Consider the following 17308-nt stretch of genomic DNA (forward strand, 5'->3'; position numbering starts at 1 on the left):
GTTAGATTTAATACATGCTTTAATGATTTGCTGAGACTCACCGCTTAAAGTATGACCTAGCAGTGTGCCTGTGCTGCTTCCCTGGGGTTGAATGAAGGTTAGAGTTCATGGTGTTTACCTAGAGATCAGAGCACGCCTCTGAAACACCATGTTGTTTTAATTTGGTGCTTCTGCTGAGTATCCAGTGGGCTCCTAAGTATACGATATAAGTAGCTTCATCTTGGCAGCATCTGCTCTCTGGGGTGGCTGAATGGCAAGTGATCTGAGCCAGCCCTGAAAGGGTGCTGACTGGCCTTCCTGCTTTGTCTCCTCAAAGGAGCTCACTCAAATACCATTTACCCACAAGGGAAACTTAACTTCCCAGGAATAGGCAGCTGATCATGTTCCTGAGCCTGTATTCACACAGTATGAGGTCTCAAGGAGTAAGATAAGGAGTAGGTAAAATTTTTAAGAAGGGTCAGGAAATTTTGGAGTTGAAGGATATAAAGCAGTAGGAGCCACTGTCTCTGGGAGGTAGTAGCCCAGACACATTAATATGGAGAGGACCAGAAATACCTATACCTAGAGAGAAAAACAAATACATATTGTTTCACAAATTACTCCAGAGTAATTCTGTCCTTGGTGATGGTGGTTCCTTTTTGAGGGATCTCAAAACAAGCAGAGGCCATACCCAGGAGATAGGTTAAAACAAGCATGCTGATTTGCACTAATATTTAAGGAGGTGTTCCTTTATTAACAGTATGTCCTGTTCATAGTTCCCTGATCGGAGCAGTCCAGAATCTGGGCTGCAACATAGCATATTTTCTAAGAAGATTCATGGACCTCAGAATTCTATATTCTTCTGTAGTTTCATCCTATGAAATTTCTAGGAAGTAAACTAACTGTATACAGGTGGTTCTAGTACAACAAACATCATTATCTAGTGACAGTTACTATATTGCAACGTTTCTCAGCCCCAACAAATGACCAAATTGCTTAACGTATTTAAACACAAAAGTACAACTGAAAATTTGGGGCAACCCTTTGAACCATCTTTAATAGGCTTTATACATGGATGTGGCTTTCTGAATTATCTACTATTTGAAAAGGAAAAAGATTCAACCTAACTAGTCTCTCCAGTACAAACTAATAACTGAAGGATTGAAGAATTGCCAATGTCTTTTTTAAAAAAGAGTGGGATTAAATAAATTAAAAAAATGAGATTTAGGTGGAATTTACCAATTTTTTGAAGTGGAAAATTGGCAGGTATGACCTTGTTGGATGATTGCCCAGAAGTTAAAATAATTTTTTAAAAAATGAGGAGATGTCCTAATCCACAAGGGCATCTTTCTTTGTTGTCTTTCATGTGTTTTAAGACTTTTTCTTTAGAGAAAGATTTGATTTGGGGCCACTTTCAATGTGAAGTAGTTTCATATTTGCTTAATATAACAAAGGCCAGATCACCTTGTTTGACTTGGAGCCTTCTCATTGCAGGTCGATCCGGGCCACGAATCCCTCGGAGCACACAGTGATCCTTGCCGTGGTTTCACAAGCGTAAGCTCAACTCCTGCCCCCAGCTGGAAGTCCTACTGTTCACTCTGAAACATTTGTCTGATGTAATTCGGTTTTTGCTCTAGCAATGCACAGGGCATATCTTGGGCCCTACGATACCAATTTTAGAATTTGCTTTGGGGATTATGTTTATTTCACAAGTTTCTGGAAATATTTCAGTTTTCATCTCTTATATAATTGCTGTTAACACATTCTCAGATACCTTAGGGAAAAAAGTTTATTTATCATCCTTATATGCCAGAAATGAATAGAAAATCTGAAAAGGAGGTCTAGAGAGAACATTGTTCCTGTTAATCTTTATTCTTTGAAGAAAAGAAATGGGAAAGTACTTGATTTTTCATTTCAGAAGAAAAAAAAATCATAGCATGAGAACAAAGAGGCATTACATCCACGGCAAGAAAAGGTTTGTGAAGTTTATGTGAGAACCATCGTTTGACTGGAAGCAGGACAGTAGGGTTTATATTGATATTGGACCACGGAGAAGGAGAGTGAGCTATAGGCATAATATGACCGTGGGATGAGAAACTGCTCTGCTGGGTTTATTATCTGAAATGGCCAGCACTCAAAATAAAAGAGCCAACAGGGTGGAGAAAAAAGCGAGCCAGATGTGGTGGCGCACACCTACACCTGTAATCCCAGTGGCTTGGGAGGTTGAGGCAGGAGGATCACAAGTTCAAAGCCAGCCTCAGCAAAAGCGAGGCACTAAGCAATTTGGTGAGACCCTGACTCTAAACAAAATTCAAACTAGGAATGGGGATATATAGCTCTGTGTTAGAATGTCCTTGAGTTCAATCCCCACTTGCCCTCCTCCCACACACAAAAAAAAAGAAAGAAAAGAGAAAAAACTAAAAAAAAAAAATGTACAAGTTATAAGCTACAATGGTAGGAATCTTTGTAAGTGACAAAATTTGTTGTAGTCAATGAATGGCTTTCATTAGCTTCAGAGAGAATAAGACCTTACTTAATTAAGGCCGAAGACCTGTCAGACTTGGCCCCATTGTGGCATTTGGCACAGATTCTGCAATGAAGGAATTAACAAGCCAGCAACTCTAACGAGAAAGTGTAGGGCTCCTGCAGACAAGCTGGCCCAGGGAACTGGTGAAATCTGCATGACAAAGTCCGATTGGTGTGGTAGGAAATCATGGCTGCAAAGTCCTGCCCTGACCAAGGTCCCCAATTTACATGTTAGTCCTTGAGTCTTCACTTGATACCTACCATGGTCTGTGGTCCAAAGAAGGTGAAGAATTGTCCCCATTAGTTCCTTAGACGTGCCATCTGGTGGGAGATGAGATCCCAAAGGGAGGGAGTGGGGGAAACTGAGACATGAGGTCAGCTTCCTTTGGCCCTCTTCCTTACATTTGTCTTCTGGACACTCTAGCCCCAGAGCCTTGGACGTGAACACCAGAAACACACCAGGCCACACAGCCTTTCCTCAAGCCTGGCTTACTTCATGGGCCCAAGAATAAAACACCCTTTTTCCCACACTAGAGCAAAAATTAAGTTTACTGTAGCTTATTTGTTGTGATATTTCATCTGTTTTATGTTTTTATTATAAAATATTTCATCTAGAGAGAGTGTTCATTAAATGAATGCCTGGGTCTATGCTATCCAACTTAAGAAATAGAATATTATTAATATCTTTGGAACCCTTTCCACATCCCTCCTGATTTGTCATTTAGAGAAGTCAGAATCTCAAGTTCCTGAGGTAGAAAGAAGGTAGAACTTTCCCGTAGGGCAGAAATTGGCTGTGGGCAATGCCATAAATGAACAGTGGAGTTTCTCTTGTTCTTTTCTGTCAGCATTTCCACCCAATCCTCTTGAACCACTTTTCCTCCCATATTTTCAGGGTAGGGTATATACCCCCATGCCACTTGCTAGCTGTCCCAGGATAGTTGGCAATAGCAGCCCAGGTATAGGATATCTTCATGACAAGTCAGCCCCCACCCCTACCTTGTACTCAAGCCAACTGTTGTAGGCTCAGTATAGGAAACCACTTCATAAAGTGGGTGAAAAGGATCAATTTTGGTTTCCTTCCTTTCCAACTTTGTGTTCTTGCTGACACTTCTTTCCCACTTGCTGTGGGGTCCCGCAGCCATTAATGCCAGGTTGTCTATGACACAGTGAGAGTGGCGTAGCTAGGCCTTGGGGTGGGAGTCATACTTCCAGAAGCTTGGGGGCCAGCAGTCTCAGGATAACTAGCATAACTGATGTGACCTTTATAGTACTGTTTCGATATATCTGCTCCAACCACAAAGAGAAATCTACAGTTGGATCAGGCTACTCATGTGTATCAGGGACGCTTTTGGGCACACCACTGGACTTGACTGCCTGTGTTCTGTTTGCACCTGAAAGGCAGATGTGAGGTCTGTGTTCCTGATGGCAAGTGTCCCCTATAGGAACATACAGATCACGAAGCCACTCTTAGAGCTAATGCCCATGGTCTCATTGCTCTCTCTCCATGTTTCAGTGTGAGGAATCCTGGTTTGTATCTGCTGAGTGACCACATTTTCTGCTTTGCTGCAGATCTGATGACCATGAAGAGGCCTCGGTCCTTCCTCTCCTCCATGCAGGCTTCAACCGGGTACGTACAAGGTGAAGCGGGACCTCCCTCTGACCCTCCCATAACAGCAAAGCAAATAGCTAGGGGAACTTTTAAGGGTCATGAGCTCCAAAATTGAGAGGGGAAGGAAGTAGCTGTGTTTTCATTGGGTTGGAATGAGCAATTGATAGTTAAGCTTTTTGCTTTTTTTCTCCACCATATAACAGATATGTAATGACATAAAAATACATATTAGAATATCAGATCAAGATTCTATAGTTCCAAAGTAGTCTGATGTAAATCAGTTCAGTTTATCAGATTTAACGTGTGTGTATGTGATTATATAAAGATGAGTCCACCAAATTGGCACTTGGGATTCTGTGTTCCCCAGGACCTGGCCACAGCTTTTGCTCTAGACAGGCCTATGGTGGGCACAGCATCATGTGAACTTCTGGTTTACACCATCAACATCAGCAAAAGAAAATTCTTGGAGCGACAGCTATGTGAAAAACACTGATATTCAACTTGGAAGATTAAAACTGATGATTCCAAGGAAACTTATCCTAGAAATATCTAGGCTTGCCAGGTTTCTTAAGGTAGAAATTTGATTGGAGGCAAACTCTGTGCATGCAAATAGAAAGAAAATAATGGAGTTCATTTAAAATTTTAAAAAAGGAGAGAAAGAGGATGGGAAAAGATGATTAAAGGGCTGAGATTGTGGCTCAGCGGAAGAGCACACGTCTAGCACACGTGAGGCCCTGGGTTCGATCCTCAATTCCACATAAAAATAAATAAAATAAAGGTACTGTGTCCAACTACTTTTAAAAAATAATTTTTTTAAAAAAAAAGATGATTAAAATGTGAATGTTTAAAATAAGCATATTTCATAATTTTTAAAGAAAGCAAGTTTTTATAGAGAAGCTATAGAGGATCTTCCTTTATAAGTTTGACATTTTTTAAAATATAACAAACATATTTACTATTCCAGTTAAAAATTCCCTTTGCTTAAAAATAGGGTTGAGATCCATAATTGACTTATGCAAGTTTTGTTGATGATCTAAACTCAAGTAAATGACCTGTACCATCCTTGAAATTCCTAGTTTAAACTATAAATATTAGCAAAGAAAAATTCTTCAAGTGATAACTACTTGAATAAAGCTGATATTCAATTTTAAGATTGATATTAATTACTCCAAGTGGACTTTCCAACAATGAAATAACTGGGCTTACCCTGAATCTCAAAGAGATGGTATAATATACCCCTTCTAAAATAGGAAAAGGCTTGTTTGTGCCTTGTAGATTAAGAAAATTCCTTTAGTTTTTTTTTTTTAAGTATAGTGCTTTGCTCTCCTAGGCTTAAAAGAAAATTCCTCTTGGTTATAGACCATGGAGGAGCAGAAACTGTCTTTGCTGCTTTGTGCTTGGTGTGCTTCACGGGAAGCAGCATGCTGTGTGAAAGATTCAAGGCAGCATAGTGACTCCATGTGTCTGGTTACCAATACTCCGCACTCTCCTGGCATTTTCTCAAGTCTGTCATCTTCTCCCAATGGTTGGCATTTGTTTTGGAAAGCTACTCTATGCACAGAAGTTTAATGAGGATGCGTAAGAGAGTGTTCTGAGTTTTGGAATAGAGAGTTGCCAGAGGGAAAATCAACAAAGAAGCCACGTGGTTCAGATTTATTTTCTTTACTTGTTTATTTTCTGAGGAATAACTCTACAACTAGTCTCAGATTCATAAATCAAGTGTCACATTGGCCATCCTACTCCACCCCTTTCCAATGCTGACCTTTTTAAGCCTGAGTCAGGACCCTTGAGTGTGAGGTCTTCAGTTTTCTTCATTATCTGGGGGATGATTGGAGAACATTGTGGACACACTGTGGGTTTTATCAATTAGGACTCATCTTGGTCTGTGGAGTGGTCCTTCAGAATTCTGCTTTGGGTTCAGTGATCCTTCTCCCTCCAGCTGGCTTTGAGATTGGTTTTGTTTGGAGCCATAGCATCTGGGACTGGAGAATTGAAACTATATATATATATATATATATATATATATATATATATATATATATGCATGCTCATGGAAAAGCTTGGGGAAAACAATTGCCTTTCTTTAAGTGTTTAGTGCTCTTAAGAAAATTTAACAAAAGTTCGTCAGTTCCTCTTTGTGTGTTTGGTAACCTGTCCGTGCTGTTCTGGAAGGATTTGTTTCCTGGATGTGTTGCTGATTTTTGTAGTCAGCCAAGGTGAATAAACCTTTGGGAGTAGGGGGTCATGAAAGCCAAGCCCTGTCAGGGACCACCAGGTGTTCCTGAATGCTGGGTCAGATCTGATTAAGGTCACTTACCAGTTGGGTCTACATGTCCCCAGTCACTAGGGCTCTCTCCCAGGGAAGCATACAATTCCTGCAGTGGCTCCCAGAGTTACTATGGCTTGAGATCAGCTGAGGTGGATCTCCAGGTGGCTGTTAATCTCTTTTGGTATCTCTACCCAAGCACCTTCCAAATATGCCATCTATTCTTGACTTCTGTGAAGTTGTTTCCCTTCTCTGAGTTGTTTTGATTGTATTAAATCATTTGCTGAATCTCAGCTACCTAGATGGCCAGCGCTTCAGTGTATGGTCCTCAAGTGGGGATCCATCAATAAATTGTGTCATCAAATATCCCCAAGAACTCCCTGTGAAGCCTTTGGAGCCCCATACACATGGCTTATTGAATGGATGCTCAGTCCACACTGCACCTTTTAGAAACTAGCTTCTTAATAAAGATGAAGCTGTTCCTACATTAAACTTTGCCTGTTCTTCTATTCAAAATGATGCTTGTTCATCTCAACAAGTATTTATGGAGCTCTGACTATGTGCAATGCAATGTGCTAGGCATTCTTGGGGCACAGCTGCAGGATATGGTTCTCCCTGGAGAGGATCTCTGTGGAGTAAGAAGTGGAGAGCTGCAAATTATTATTTGTCAGGCTTAGTTCCAGTGATTTACTGAATCCTCCTTGACATATGAGGGATTTAGTATTTTCTCAGTTTTTACAGAGGAGAAAACAGTTTCAAAACAAATAAATAGCTTGCCAGAACTCAAGTTTATGGCATAGCCAAAGATGCACCTGGGTCCACTAAAGTAGTATTTCCCAAATTGTTCCATGAAACACTAGTGTTCCAAAAACTCTTAACAGGTGTTTCATGGAAATAGCCTTCTGGGGAATCAGTGCAGACTTGATTTCTCCTTCCCCTGGAGAACCCACAGAGCATGTTAGCAATGCACATTGAATGCTCTTGAGGGCTCCTGTAGTCAAGAAGCCCGCTAACTCCATTCATCCCAACATTATCAAAACTTACTTTATCACAGAATTAATTTAATATTTCTTCAAAACATCAGAGCTCTGCTGTAGGCTGAGACATAGTTTTCATCCATTTTCTCAAGTTGAACCTGACCATTTTTAACTTAGCTTTGTAAAAAAGAGAGAAAGTATTTCCCTTCTGTGCATATTTATGGTTCTTGCCATAGTCCTTCTTAACTTCTATATGGAATAGTGAGGGACCAGTGGCTTAGGAAAAGTTGGGGAGTTCTTGAAGGTATTTACCAGGGAGAAGGCATTTGCTCCAGATGTTTGAAAATGTGTGTGTGTGTGTGTGTGTGTGTGTGTGTGTAAGAGAACAGGAGAGAATGATTTTTTTCTTTGAACAACTTGGTTGAAGGAAATTTAAGAAATGTGTCTTTCAGCAGGGCCTGCTACTGTCCCTTTCTGCCTGTGTAACTATCTGAGAGATAAATATGTGATTGAGAAGTTTGGAATACTTTGGAAGTCTGGTTATCTTTTCATTTAATACTTTGCTAGTTATATGTTTAGAAAGATTTGCATAGTGTGTATTTTTTATAAGTTAAAATGCAAGATATTTTCAAGTCAGGTGCAGTGCTGCACACCTATAATCACAGTTATTTGAAAGACTGAGGCAGGAGGATCCAAGTTCAAGGACAACCTGAGCAACTTAGCAAGACCCTGTCTCAAAAATAAATAAATAAATAAATAAATAAGTAAGTAAGTAAATAAATAAATAAATAAATAAGCAAGCAAGCTCAGGGGTAGAGTGTCCTTGGATTCAATCCCAGTAACTCTCACACACACGTACCTCTCCCCCCACCAAAAAAAAAGGAAAACAAAGCAAGACACAGTCCCCATTCTTAAGTAGAATTTTCCTTAAATCTGTTTCTTAATGTTTTTTAGTTATTATTTTCTGAGTTAATTATTTCTCATTATCAATGTATTTGTATAAGAGAAGTACTCATTTTCTTGTATATCCTACAAGTAATATGATATATATATATGGAATGTTTTACAAATTATTTGGGTTTGTTAAGTAAAAACCCTACTCTCCTTGGAGTGCTGGGCTTCAGCATCTCATGCCTCCTATGAGTAGGTGCTTAATGCTTCTTTGATGAATGACTATATAATGCATTTTCTTTGGCTCTATCATTTGCCTATCTATCTATTCACTCATCTACTTTTTTTAAATAAATACATGAAAGTCTTTTTTTTTCAATTAAAATGAAACAAATTAATCTTTTGAGAGTGAGCAGTTCAGTGGCATTTAGTTTATTCACGGTGTTGGGCGACCACCACCTCTCTCATGAGCCCCAAATAGAAACTAATTTCCCATTAAAGAGTCACTCCCATCTTCCTCCCTGCAACCTTGGCAACCACCAACCTACATTCTGTCTCTGGGGATTGACCTATTCTAGATATTTCATGTAAACAGTATCATACAATACATGAATTTGTGTGCTTGTTTTCTTTCACTTATCATTTTTTTCTTTGAGGTTCATGCATGTTGTAGCATATATTAGTAGTTTGTTCCCATTTTATGGCTTGAATGATATTTCATTTTATGTATATACCACAGTATTTTGTGTGTGTGTTTGTTTGTGTGGCACTGGGGATTGACCCCATGGTCTCATGCCCTGTACCACTGAACTACATCCCAGCTCTATATTTTATTTCAAGACATGGTCTTGTTAAGTTGCCCAGACTGGCTTTGAACTTCTGATCCTCCTGAGTGGCTGGAATCATAGCATGCACTGCTGTGCCAGCTTCCATTGTGCTTTTGATTTGCATTCCTTTGATGACGGATGATGGTGAGCATCTTTTTGTGTACTTGTTGGTGATTTGTAGTTTTCTTTGGAGAAATGTCTCTTCAAGTTCTTTGAATAGTCTTTAATTGGGTTGTTCTTTTGTTGTTGATCTCACTGATTTTTTGAGGAACTCTGCATTAGGCACTTGGAAAGAAGCAAAGAACATCTCTCCCCTTGATAGATCATTGATAGTGTGATGCATACTGAACATGTTGAGTTTGGGGCTTAGCTGATTTTCATTAGTGCAATATGAAGCAAAGACATTTTGGTATTTTAATGCTTTGGGGGAGGCATTCAAAGCCCTTGTGTGTTTATTTTCCTATAACTATTTTATCCCACTTTTGTTATAAAGGGAGCTAAATGTAAGTATTACCTTCTATGTTTCTCATACATTTAATTAAGCATTTCAAATTCCTCGACATTTTTTCTATTTCATCTCATCCTACCTACTAGATGGCTTGCATAAAAGTTACTTGGGGGTAGAAACAACTTAAATTTTTCTATTTGACTCTCTAAGAAATAATTGGCGATGTCTTATGTATTATCTTTGCTTTATTTTCAGAGATTTATGGAGAATAGCAGCATAATTGCTTGCTATAATGAACTGATTCAAATAGAACATGGGGAAGTTCGCTCACAGTTCAAATTACGGTAAGTAGCAAAACAAGACTGTAGGTACCACGAGGCTAGCAATTCTTTAGAAAATCTTATCTGTCAACAGGCTGATGTTCACAGGTTCATAGCTGAATCCCAGGGATTTTGAAACTGTTAGATGGCTAATGGCAGCTAGCCAACAGCAATATCTAAGCTGGGGGCCCACTAACATAATGAAATAAATTAGAAGCATTTCTTCTTTTGATAATATTTTCCACTATTTACATTAGTTTTAAAATTATAACCTAGGAAAATTTATATTTAATTTTTATGTTGTTAGACCAAGATTAAGAATAGCCTTTGAGGGTTACTTTCTATTTTCTACTTACGACATTTATAAATCCTGCTTAAATTCTTATAGTAGAGGCAAACTAATGGGAACATTATTAAGCTAGCTTTAATAATTGCTGTGTAGCCACAATAGTAATTTCATGAACTCTGTTTGCATCTTCAGTATGCACAAAGTGTCTTTAAGAAATAGACGTGAGCTCTCTTTATAGATACAATGTGTTTTAAGAGCAGGCATCTCACTGGTACTCAGTTCCAAGCTGGGATTCTCTTGTGTCTGCTGCTGGCCAGATACTGGGTGGTGGCATTTTCTGCTTCTGAGCTTTCTTGGACTATCAGGATCTAAGTGATCTGCCTGGTTTCTGCTCTGGCTTGCTCTCAGTACTCTCATTTCTTCAACCTGCCCTCCTCAAGCTAAAGGAAAGAGGCAGGAAGTTCTTCTCTACCTATAGCCCTCCTGGAAGGGCCAGTCCTACACAGCTTCCTGGCATCTCATAGGATAGCCCTACAGAGCTTCTCTCTTTGGCCAACTGAGAGGTCCCTGGTAGTTTCATGCCCAGTGCAAAATCAGCAAGATAGCATCTCCCTGTAATGATAATGTATTTGTGTGTGTAGGTGGGAGGGTGGTGGAGGTAGGAAATCAAACCCAGGGCCTCATGCAAGCTAGGTAATTATTCTACTACTGAGCTACATCTCCAATCCTTCTAACAATTTTACTTCTTATCTTGATTACTTAATTTGTGTTCAAAGATGACAATCCCCCTGTTTTTTTCTCCAGTACTGAGTATTGACCAAGGACACTCTGAATTATATCCCCTACTCTTTTTATTACTTTTTATTTTGAGGCAGTAACTCACTAGGTTCTCCAGGCTGGCCTTGAATTTGTGATCCTCCTGCCTCAACCTCCTGAGTAGTTGAGATTACAGGCATGTTCTACTGAGCCCAGCAACAAAAATCTTTTTAAACCCCCCTTCTATTCCTGGGAAGCAAAATTGATTGGCATAAACCTCCAGAAGCAGGTCCCTCTGCTGGGTACACCCTGATCTAAGAAGTTGCTTTTTGGTGAGTAAAGAGCTTTAAGAAATAAAGTGTTAAGATAAATACTTTTTTTTAATGGAAGAGAATTTTAAAAGAATGTCCAACCAGTGGGAATTCAGATATTTGGAAAACTCTGGTATTTCAGTCTTTAATGAGGAATATTGTCAAAAACTTTCTGAATGTTTAAATGAGTTAAATCCTGGTTTCTTTTTATCTGTATTTTTTTTTTTTTTGGCTTCAGACAACTTCTTAAAATTTTTCTAGAAAACCACATTGCCTTTACTTCAGTGATTTACGCTTTTTAATCATGTATATTAATTGTATTCCTAGTGGTCTCTATTGCTTTAATTGGGGGGGGGGAGAAAGTCTTAGTATTTTTATTTGAGATGTTTTTACTATAAATAAACTTAGAAAAAGAGATTTGATTCTTGTTTAATTCTTTGTGCATCATCTCCAATAAGGAATGTATAGCCCAACACTCTATAGCTTTGGCAGGCAATTCCCTCGTTTTATTTTAGATAGGTGTTCCTGTTTCTTAGGTAACGTTAAATGAGATGGCACATGTTAGATGCCAGGAGGGGCCCTGGTACAGATTTTGTACTACACACTGCCATTGGGGACTGTCTCAGAGATCTTAGGGGCACTTTGCCCATGGCAAGCAGGACAAAGCAGGCCTACCCATTTGAAATGAACACACCTAGCTGATACAAAGGTGTAAAGAAAAGGCTTCTGGTTACTGTGCTCGTGAAATCTGCTTAGACCCAGGGTGCTGAAAACGTCTATGGGGGTCTTATCAGATTCAAACACTTGATTTCTAACAAGTAACGTGATATGATAGTACCATGACTTCTTAGTCCTCACTCCTGGAACTGGTTGGAGGAGTTGGACCCATTGCTGAGACCATAATGAAAAGATTTAGGTTCTTCAGATAAATCAGTGTAAAGCTGGTGAGTGGACTTGACACAGGGAGACTGTGGCCCCAGGAGGGAGGGCTTGCCTAATTCCCAGATCCTCTTACTTTCTACACTATTGTTTTTTAGCTATTTCTGCCTCTCTACCTTACCTAAGTGTGTGCTCTTTTGGGGTATGTGCATGTCCATGCATGTAAATCTCTCAGGTCTACCAAAACTGGGCCCAGAAGATACGTGGACAGTGACCCAGACCATGACCTCCCTCCAGCTCTTTGAGGCATTCAAGGACATCAAGAGCTTCTACCTGCATATGACTATGTGGCAGGCAAATGACTATGTCGTTTGTTAGACTGGAAAATGAGCTCTTTATTATACAATGCCAGAATAATTATAGTCTAATTATGTAATACTTTTCCCTACAATTCCGCCCCCAGCTGCAGCTAAATATGTAACATGACTGTCATTCTGCAAGGACATAGTGTGTACAGCAGTATAATGTCGATTATAGACACTTCTGTCCAGAACATCATGTATGGTGAGCATATTTACTTCACCAAGAAAAAATAAGAGATCATGCATGACTGATTGGATCAAACACAATATGTGGTCTGATGTTAAGATTCCTTTGTGTAGAATAACTTTTTAAAGGTGTAAGACCTAAATGACATTTCTGTGTATATTTGATGAATTACTCTGCTGAACAGAAGAACTCATGAAAGGCAGTGTCTGGGATAATCTGAGTTAAATGAGGACCATTTGTCTCTTCTAATGTTCTTATGCCTCTTTATCATGAAAAGACCTATTTCATCTAAAATAAAGATAATGATTTAGTTCCTCATGAGGAGTTTCAGCTGATCCGTTTATATTAATGCAGTTCCAGCTATTCTTTCATCGTTAGTTGGTCTACAAGTTACACCCAAATCATCATGTTTATTTTGCTCCAAATCATAAGATGGTAGTAGTTCTCAGTTTTAGAAAGAATCAAAGTTTCTGAGGGGCAACACTCTCTTTTCCATGGAACCCTTCCTTTCTCAGTGTTAACAGACACTTGTAGAGCACCTTATCCTCACCTAGGCTCTGTGTGACAGCCATTGAAGGACAGGAGTGAAGCAAAGCTGTAAACACTTAAAATAACCAGCTCATTCTGCATGTTGTTTTGGAACAAATAGCAAGTCTGTGATCCCTTACTCTGCCACTTCCCCCTCCCTACTCATTCCAAACCCCTGCTCAAATGTGAACTTGTGTCCAGAATTTTCTCCCTTCAGACCACCACCTATCCTTTTTCTAGGAGGCTTCAGTGTGTGTGTGTGTGTGTGTGTGTGTGTGTGTGTGTGTGTGTGTGTGTTGTTTTGGTAGCATGAAGGTCCCTTTCAAAGGGAGATCATATATTCACCCAGCCACAATTGACAGAGGAAAACACTGAGAGTGAGGGGCCTCTTACCACCCAGCCTGTTGACAGCAGTGCTGGACTGGGATCAGGCAGCCTGCTTTTCCATACTGTGCTCTTTGCACTCCATTCTAGCACTAGTTCTTCTTTTTTTAATGTTTTTTTTTTAGTTGTAGATGGACACAATACCTTTATTTTATTTATTTGTTTTTATATGGTGCTGAGAATTGAACCCAGCACCTCACACATGCTAGGCAAGTGCTCCACTACTGAGCCACAACCCCAAACCCCTAGCACTAGTTTTTTATAGACTTTCTACCTGCCGCTGGGTGATGTTTGCTTTTTCTCTCTAAACCTTCAAGTCCTTAAAGAAGGTGCTGGGGAAGCCAGGCACAGTGACACAGACCTTAATCCCAGGTATTCAGGAGCCTGAGGCAGGATTGCAAGTTCAAGGTCAGCCTAGGAAACAGTGAGACCCTGTCTCAGCATTAAATAAATAAATAGATAAATAAATAAATAAGGCTGGGGATGTATCTCATGGTCAAGGGCCCCTAGCTTCAATCCCCAATACCGGGGATGGGGGAAACGCAGGGGTAATGGTTATATTGCCCATACTACCTGGGTTTCTACACCTAGGGTACTTTCCTTACCTTTGTTTCTTTTTCCAATTTTCCAACTTCTTAACCTGAAGGATAAAAATAAAGACACGTGAGAAGCGGTTATATGGTTCCCAAGAATGGAAAATTAATAAAGCTAAAGTTCTTCTGCTTGAAGAGTATGAATAATTAATACAGGCAATTAAGTTCTCAAACTCTAGGAACATGACTCAAATTGATTACGCCATTTTGCTGCAGGTTTATTTAAATAGAGCCATCAACCAAAAGAGGTTAAAAGTCCATATAAACCTTGCAGTCTGGTCGTGTTTGTCATGGCGGAGGTAAGAGGGAGAATAATATGCTGCTCCTATCAATAGTGTGCGTATAAGAATTTGTTGTGTCTTACGGAATTTGCATCATACCTACAGAAGATTTTATGCTTTGTAGAGAATCATAAGATGAATGTTTAATAGATCAGTTCTGGGGGTTGATCTAAGCTCCCCCATAAAGGCCATGCTTCAGTTGACAAAATGGTAATGGTCTAAAGTACCTGTTTATATACTTAGTTGAAACATACAGGTACCTTAGGGAAAATTCTTTAGCAAGAGAGGAATTTATCATTTGATAAAATGTGTTAATTAGAACTGAATTATCCAGCTCTCCAAGTTGACATATTAGCCTATACAGAGTGTGTTCCTCCACACATAACTTCTGAGAGGCACTTACTGCCCAGAAGTGCTTTCCTGTAGTGCCGAGCTCCACTCTGGACCAGGAGCCTGGAAAGTCCTGTTGCTAAGGCTGACTTTTCTTGCCTCTCCAGAAGCAGTGAGCAGTGATGTTGGTGACAGTCTTAAGCTTCCTCTTTTTTTTTTTTCTTACTTAAAATGACCGTTTACAAATGCAGTAATGGTCATGGGACAGCCAACAGTTTAAATTAGGTGGACTGGAGCATTGAAATAAGGACATGGTCTGCACCACTCAGGAATTTTGGTCGAGTTAAGTTGTTCCTCCCCTCTGCTCTGCTCACCCATGTCATGTTCATTGTCTTGCTTACCATCACACTAACGTCCTCGTCTCTGCAACCATAGAAACTCACTCTGTCGTCAGTGGACTAAAATTCTTCACTCTGCATGTATGTTTCCTTACATACATTACTGAATGCAGTTCTTGGTTTGACATTTCAGCTATTCTCATGAGAAAAGATCAACTACAATTCATCTTTCTTTTCACCAAAGGTTTTCGAAAGCCTTAGAGAACAAAGAAATATTACTCTGTGATCTTACAAATAATAACTACCCATGTATCGAATTATTATTCGGCATAATCCCAAGCACTTTGCCATATGCCTCACATACATCATCCTTTCTGATCCTGACAAAAATCTGTGAAATAGATCATCATACTCATTTTAGAGATGAGGAAACCAAGGGCCAACAAAGACGAAAATTTGTACAAGATTCCGTAACTGGAAAAATACAGAGCCAGATTTCACTCAGAACTTTTTGCCTTTTTCCTTGTAAACAGAGCAAAACAGGGTGGCAAAGTTAGATTGCCTTGATGACTGGAAAACATGGTACGAGTTTGTTTTAGAAGAAAAAGAAATATCAATGAGTAAATCAATGTCTTTTGTTTTATTTTTGTGAAGGATAAGAATGGCTTTGCCGGGATTCTTTAGACAGTCCATATAAATAACAGAGCTCTAGCTACATACTTACTGTGCAGGACAGTAAATAACTCGCTGTGTTTGGAATTGCTCTATATTTGAAAGTTAGTTAAAATTATAACCACAAATTGAGAGTCTGGTTTCCCACATATAAAGGGCAGGTTATCAAGAAAAGTGCCACCTGGGGGGGTGCATAGGTATAATGAACTGGGCAAGAGGACTCTGCTCTATCTGTATTTCCTCATACCAGTGGGTATGGTTGGAAGCAAAGTAACAAAAGGAGGGGGTGGGGAAGGAGAAAAAAAAATTTTTCTGTGTCTGTTCCAAAAGGCCAGAATTCCTCAGATCCAATTTAGGCCTAATTAGGTTTTCCTAATTGATGAGGACTTGACTTCTCCCTGACCACCACCGTGAAGGAAATGGAACATCACTGATGTAGAACACATGGGACTCACAAGAGAGTCTCAGCTGCATCCTTATTCTCTTGTGTCAACTGTTTAAGTTCTATTCAGCACATAAATAATCCATTCAGATTGTGCTGAATTATAATCTTTCTTTTTGAATCATAAATACAGATATGTATTTTTTTGTTTATGGATTTATCTTACAAAACAACTCTCTTTTCAAAACATTAATAACTGTCTTCATTCGTTCAGGCTGATCTAACAATATACCTGAAGCTGATTAATTTATAAATAACAAAAATTTATTGCTCACAGTTCTGGAGACTGGGAAGTCTAAGATCCAGGGGTCAACAGGCTCAGCCTCTGGTGAGGGCTGGTTCCTCATAGATGCTACTTTCCATATTCTCATGTGGTAGAAGGAACTAGGGTGCTCACTAGAGCCTCTTTTATAAGAGCACGGCTCCCATTCATGAGGGTGGAGCTCTCACAACATAATCACTTCCCAGAGGCCCCACCTTTTAAATACCATTATATGGGGCATTAGATTCCAATGTGATTTTTGAGGGGACATCAACATTCAGACTACTTCAATAGTTCTAATGGTTCTAATGAATTTGGGATCTGTTTACTCTGTTAAGTTAACCTAAAAGTGAATGGTTTTTATAGAGGACTAACATCAATCTTTTGCATCTTTCAGGGCCTGTAATTCAGTGTTTACAGCATTAGACCACTGTCATGAAGCCATAGAAATAACAAGCGATGACCATGTGATTCAGGTATGGAACGAAACACTGTATATTAGTAGCTGTTGAATAGAACCTTTCAAGTTTGAGCCACTCTTTTCCAAGTACTTTCCCATAATTTTCACATTTTCCTTGAAGAAATGAAAATCAAAAGTATGCAAAGAAAATACTAATAGACTTAAGCTAAGAATTAGATATTCAATAAAGAACAAAAATTGTTGATTCATGTCAGAACCTGATATTTCTTTGATGGTGACAGAGGAAAATTTTGGGGTCATCTGTTAAGATAGCATTTACATAGAAATAAATCAGAATTATAGAATAAATGCATATATATATATATATATATATATATGTATATACGTGCCTATGGGAACAGATTGTTTTCAAAGATATTTATTTGCCAGC

General features: G+C 39.2%; 1 protein-coding gene across 7 annotated transcripts in view; it reads left to right on the forward strand.

Annotated features, from left to right (window-relative positions):
• Pde8b (phosphodiesterase 8B) overlaps nt 1–17308 on the forward strand; it is a 229726-nt gene that overhangs the window by 143066 nt on the left and 69352 nt on the right. For all 7 annotated transcript variants that reach the window (XM_013360189.4, XM_013360190.4, XM_013360188.3 and 4 more), the window contains 4 exons: nt 1474–1533; nt 4075–4132; nt 9779–9867; nt 16855–16933. In XM_013360189.4, the coding sequence (XP_013215643.1) occupies nt 1474–1533; nt 4075–4132; nt 9779–9867; nt 16855–16933 (286 nt within the window). The remainder of the gene's footprint in view (nt 1–1473; nt 1534–4074; nt 4133–9778; nt 9868–16854; nt 16934–17308) is intronic.

The sequence above is a fragment of the Ictidomys tridecemlineatus genome, chromosome 1, assembly GCF_052094955.1.
Source record: "Ictidomys tridecemlineatus isolate mIctTri1 chromosome 1, mIctTri1.hap1, whole genome shotgun sequence".
Classification (NCBI taxonomy): Eukaryota; Metazoa; Chordata; class Mammalia; order Rodentia; family Sciuridae; genus Ictidomys; species Ictidomys tridecemlineatus.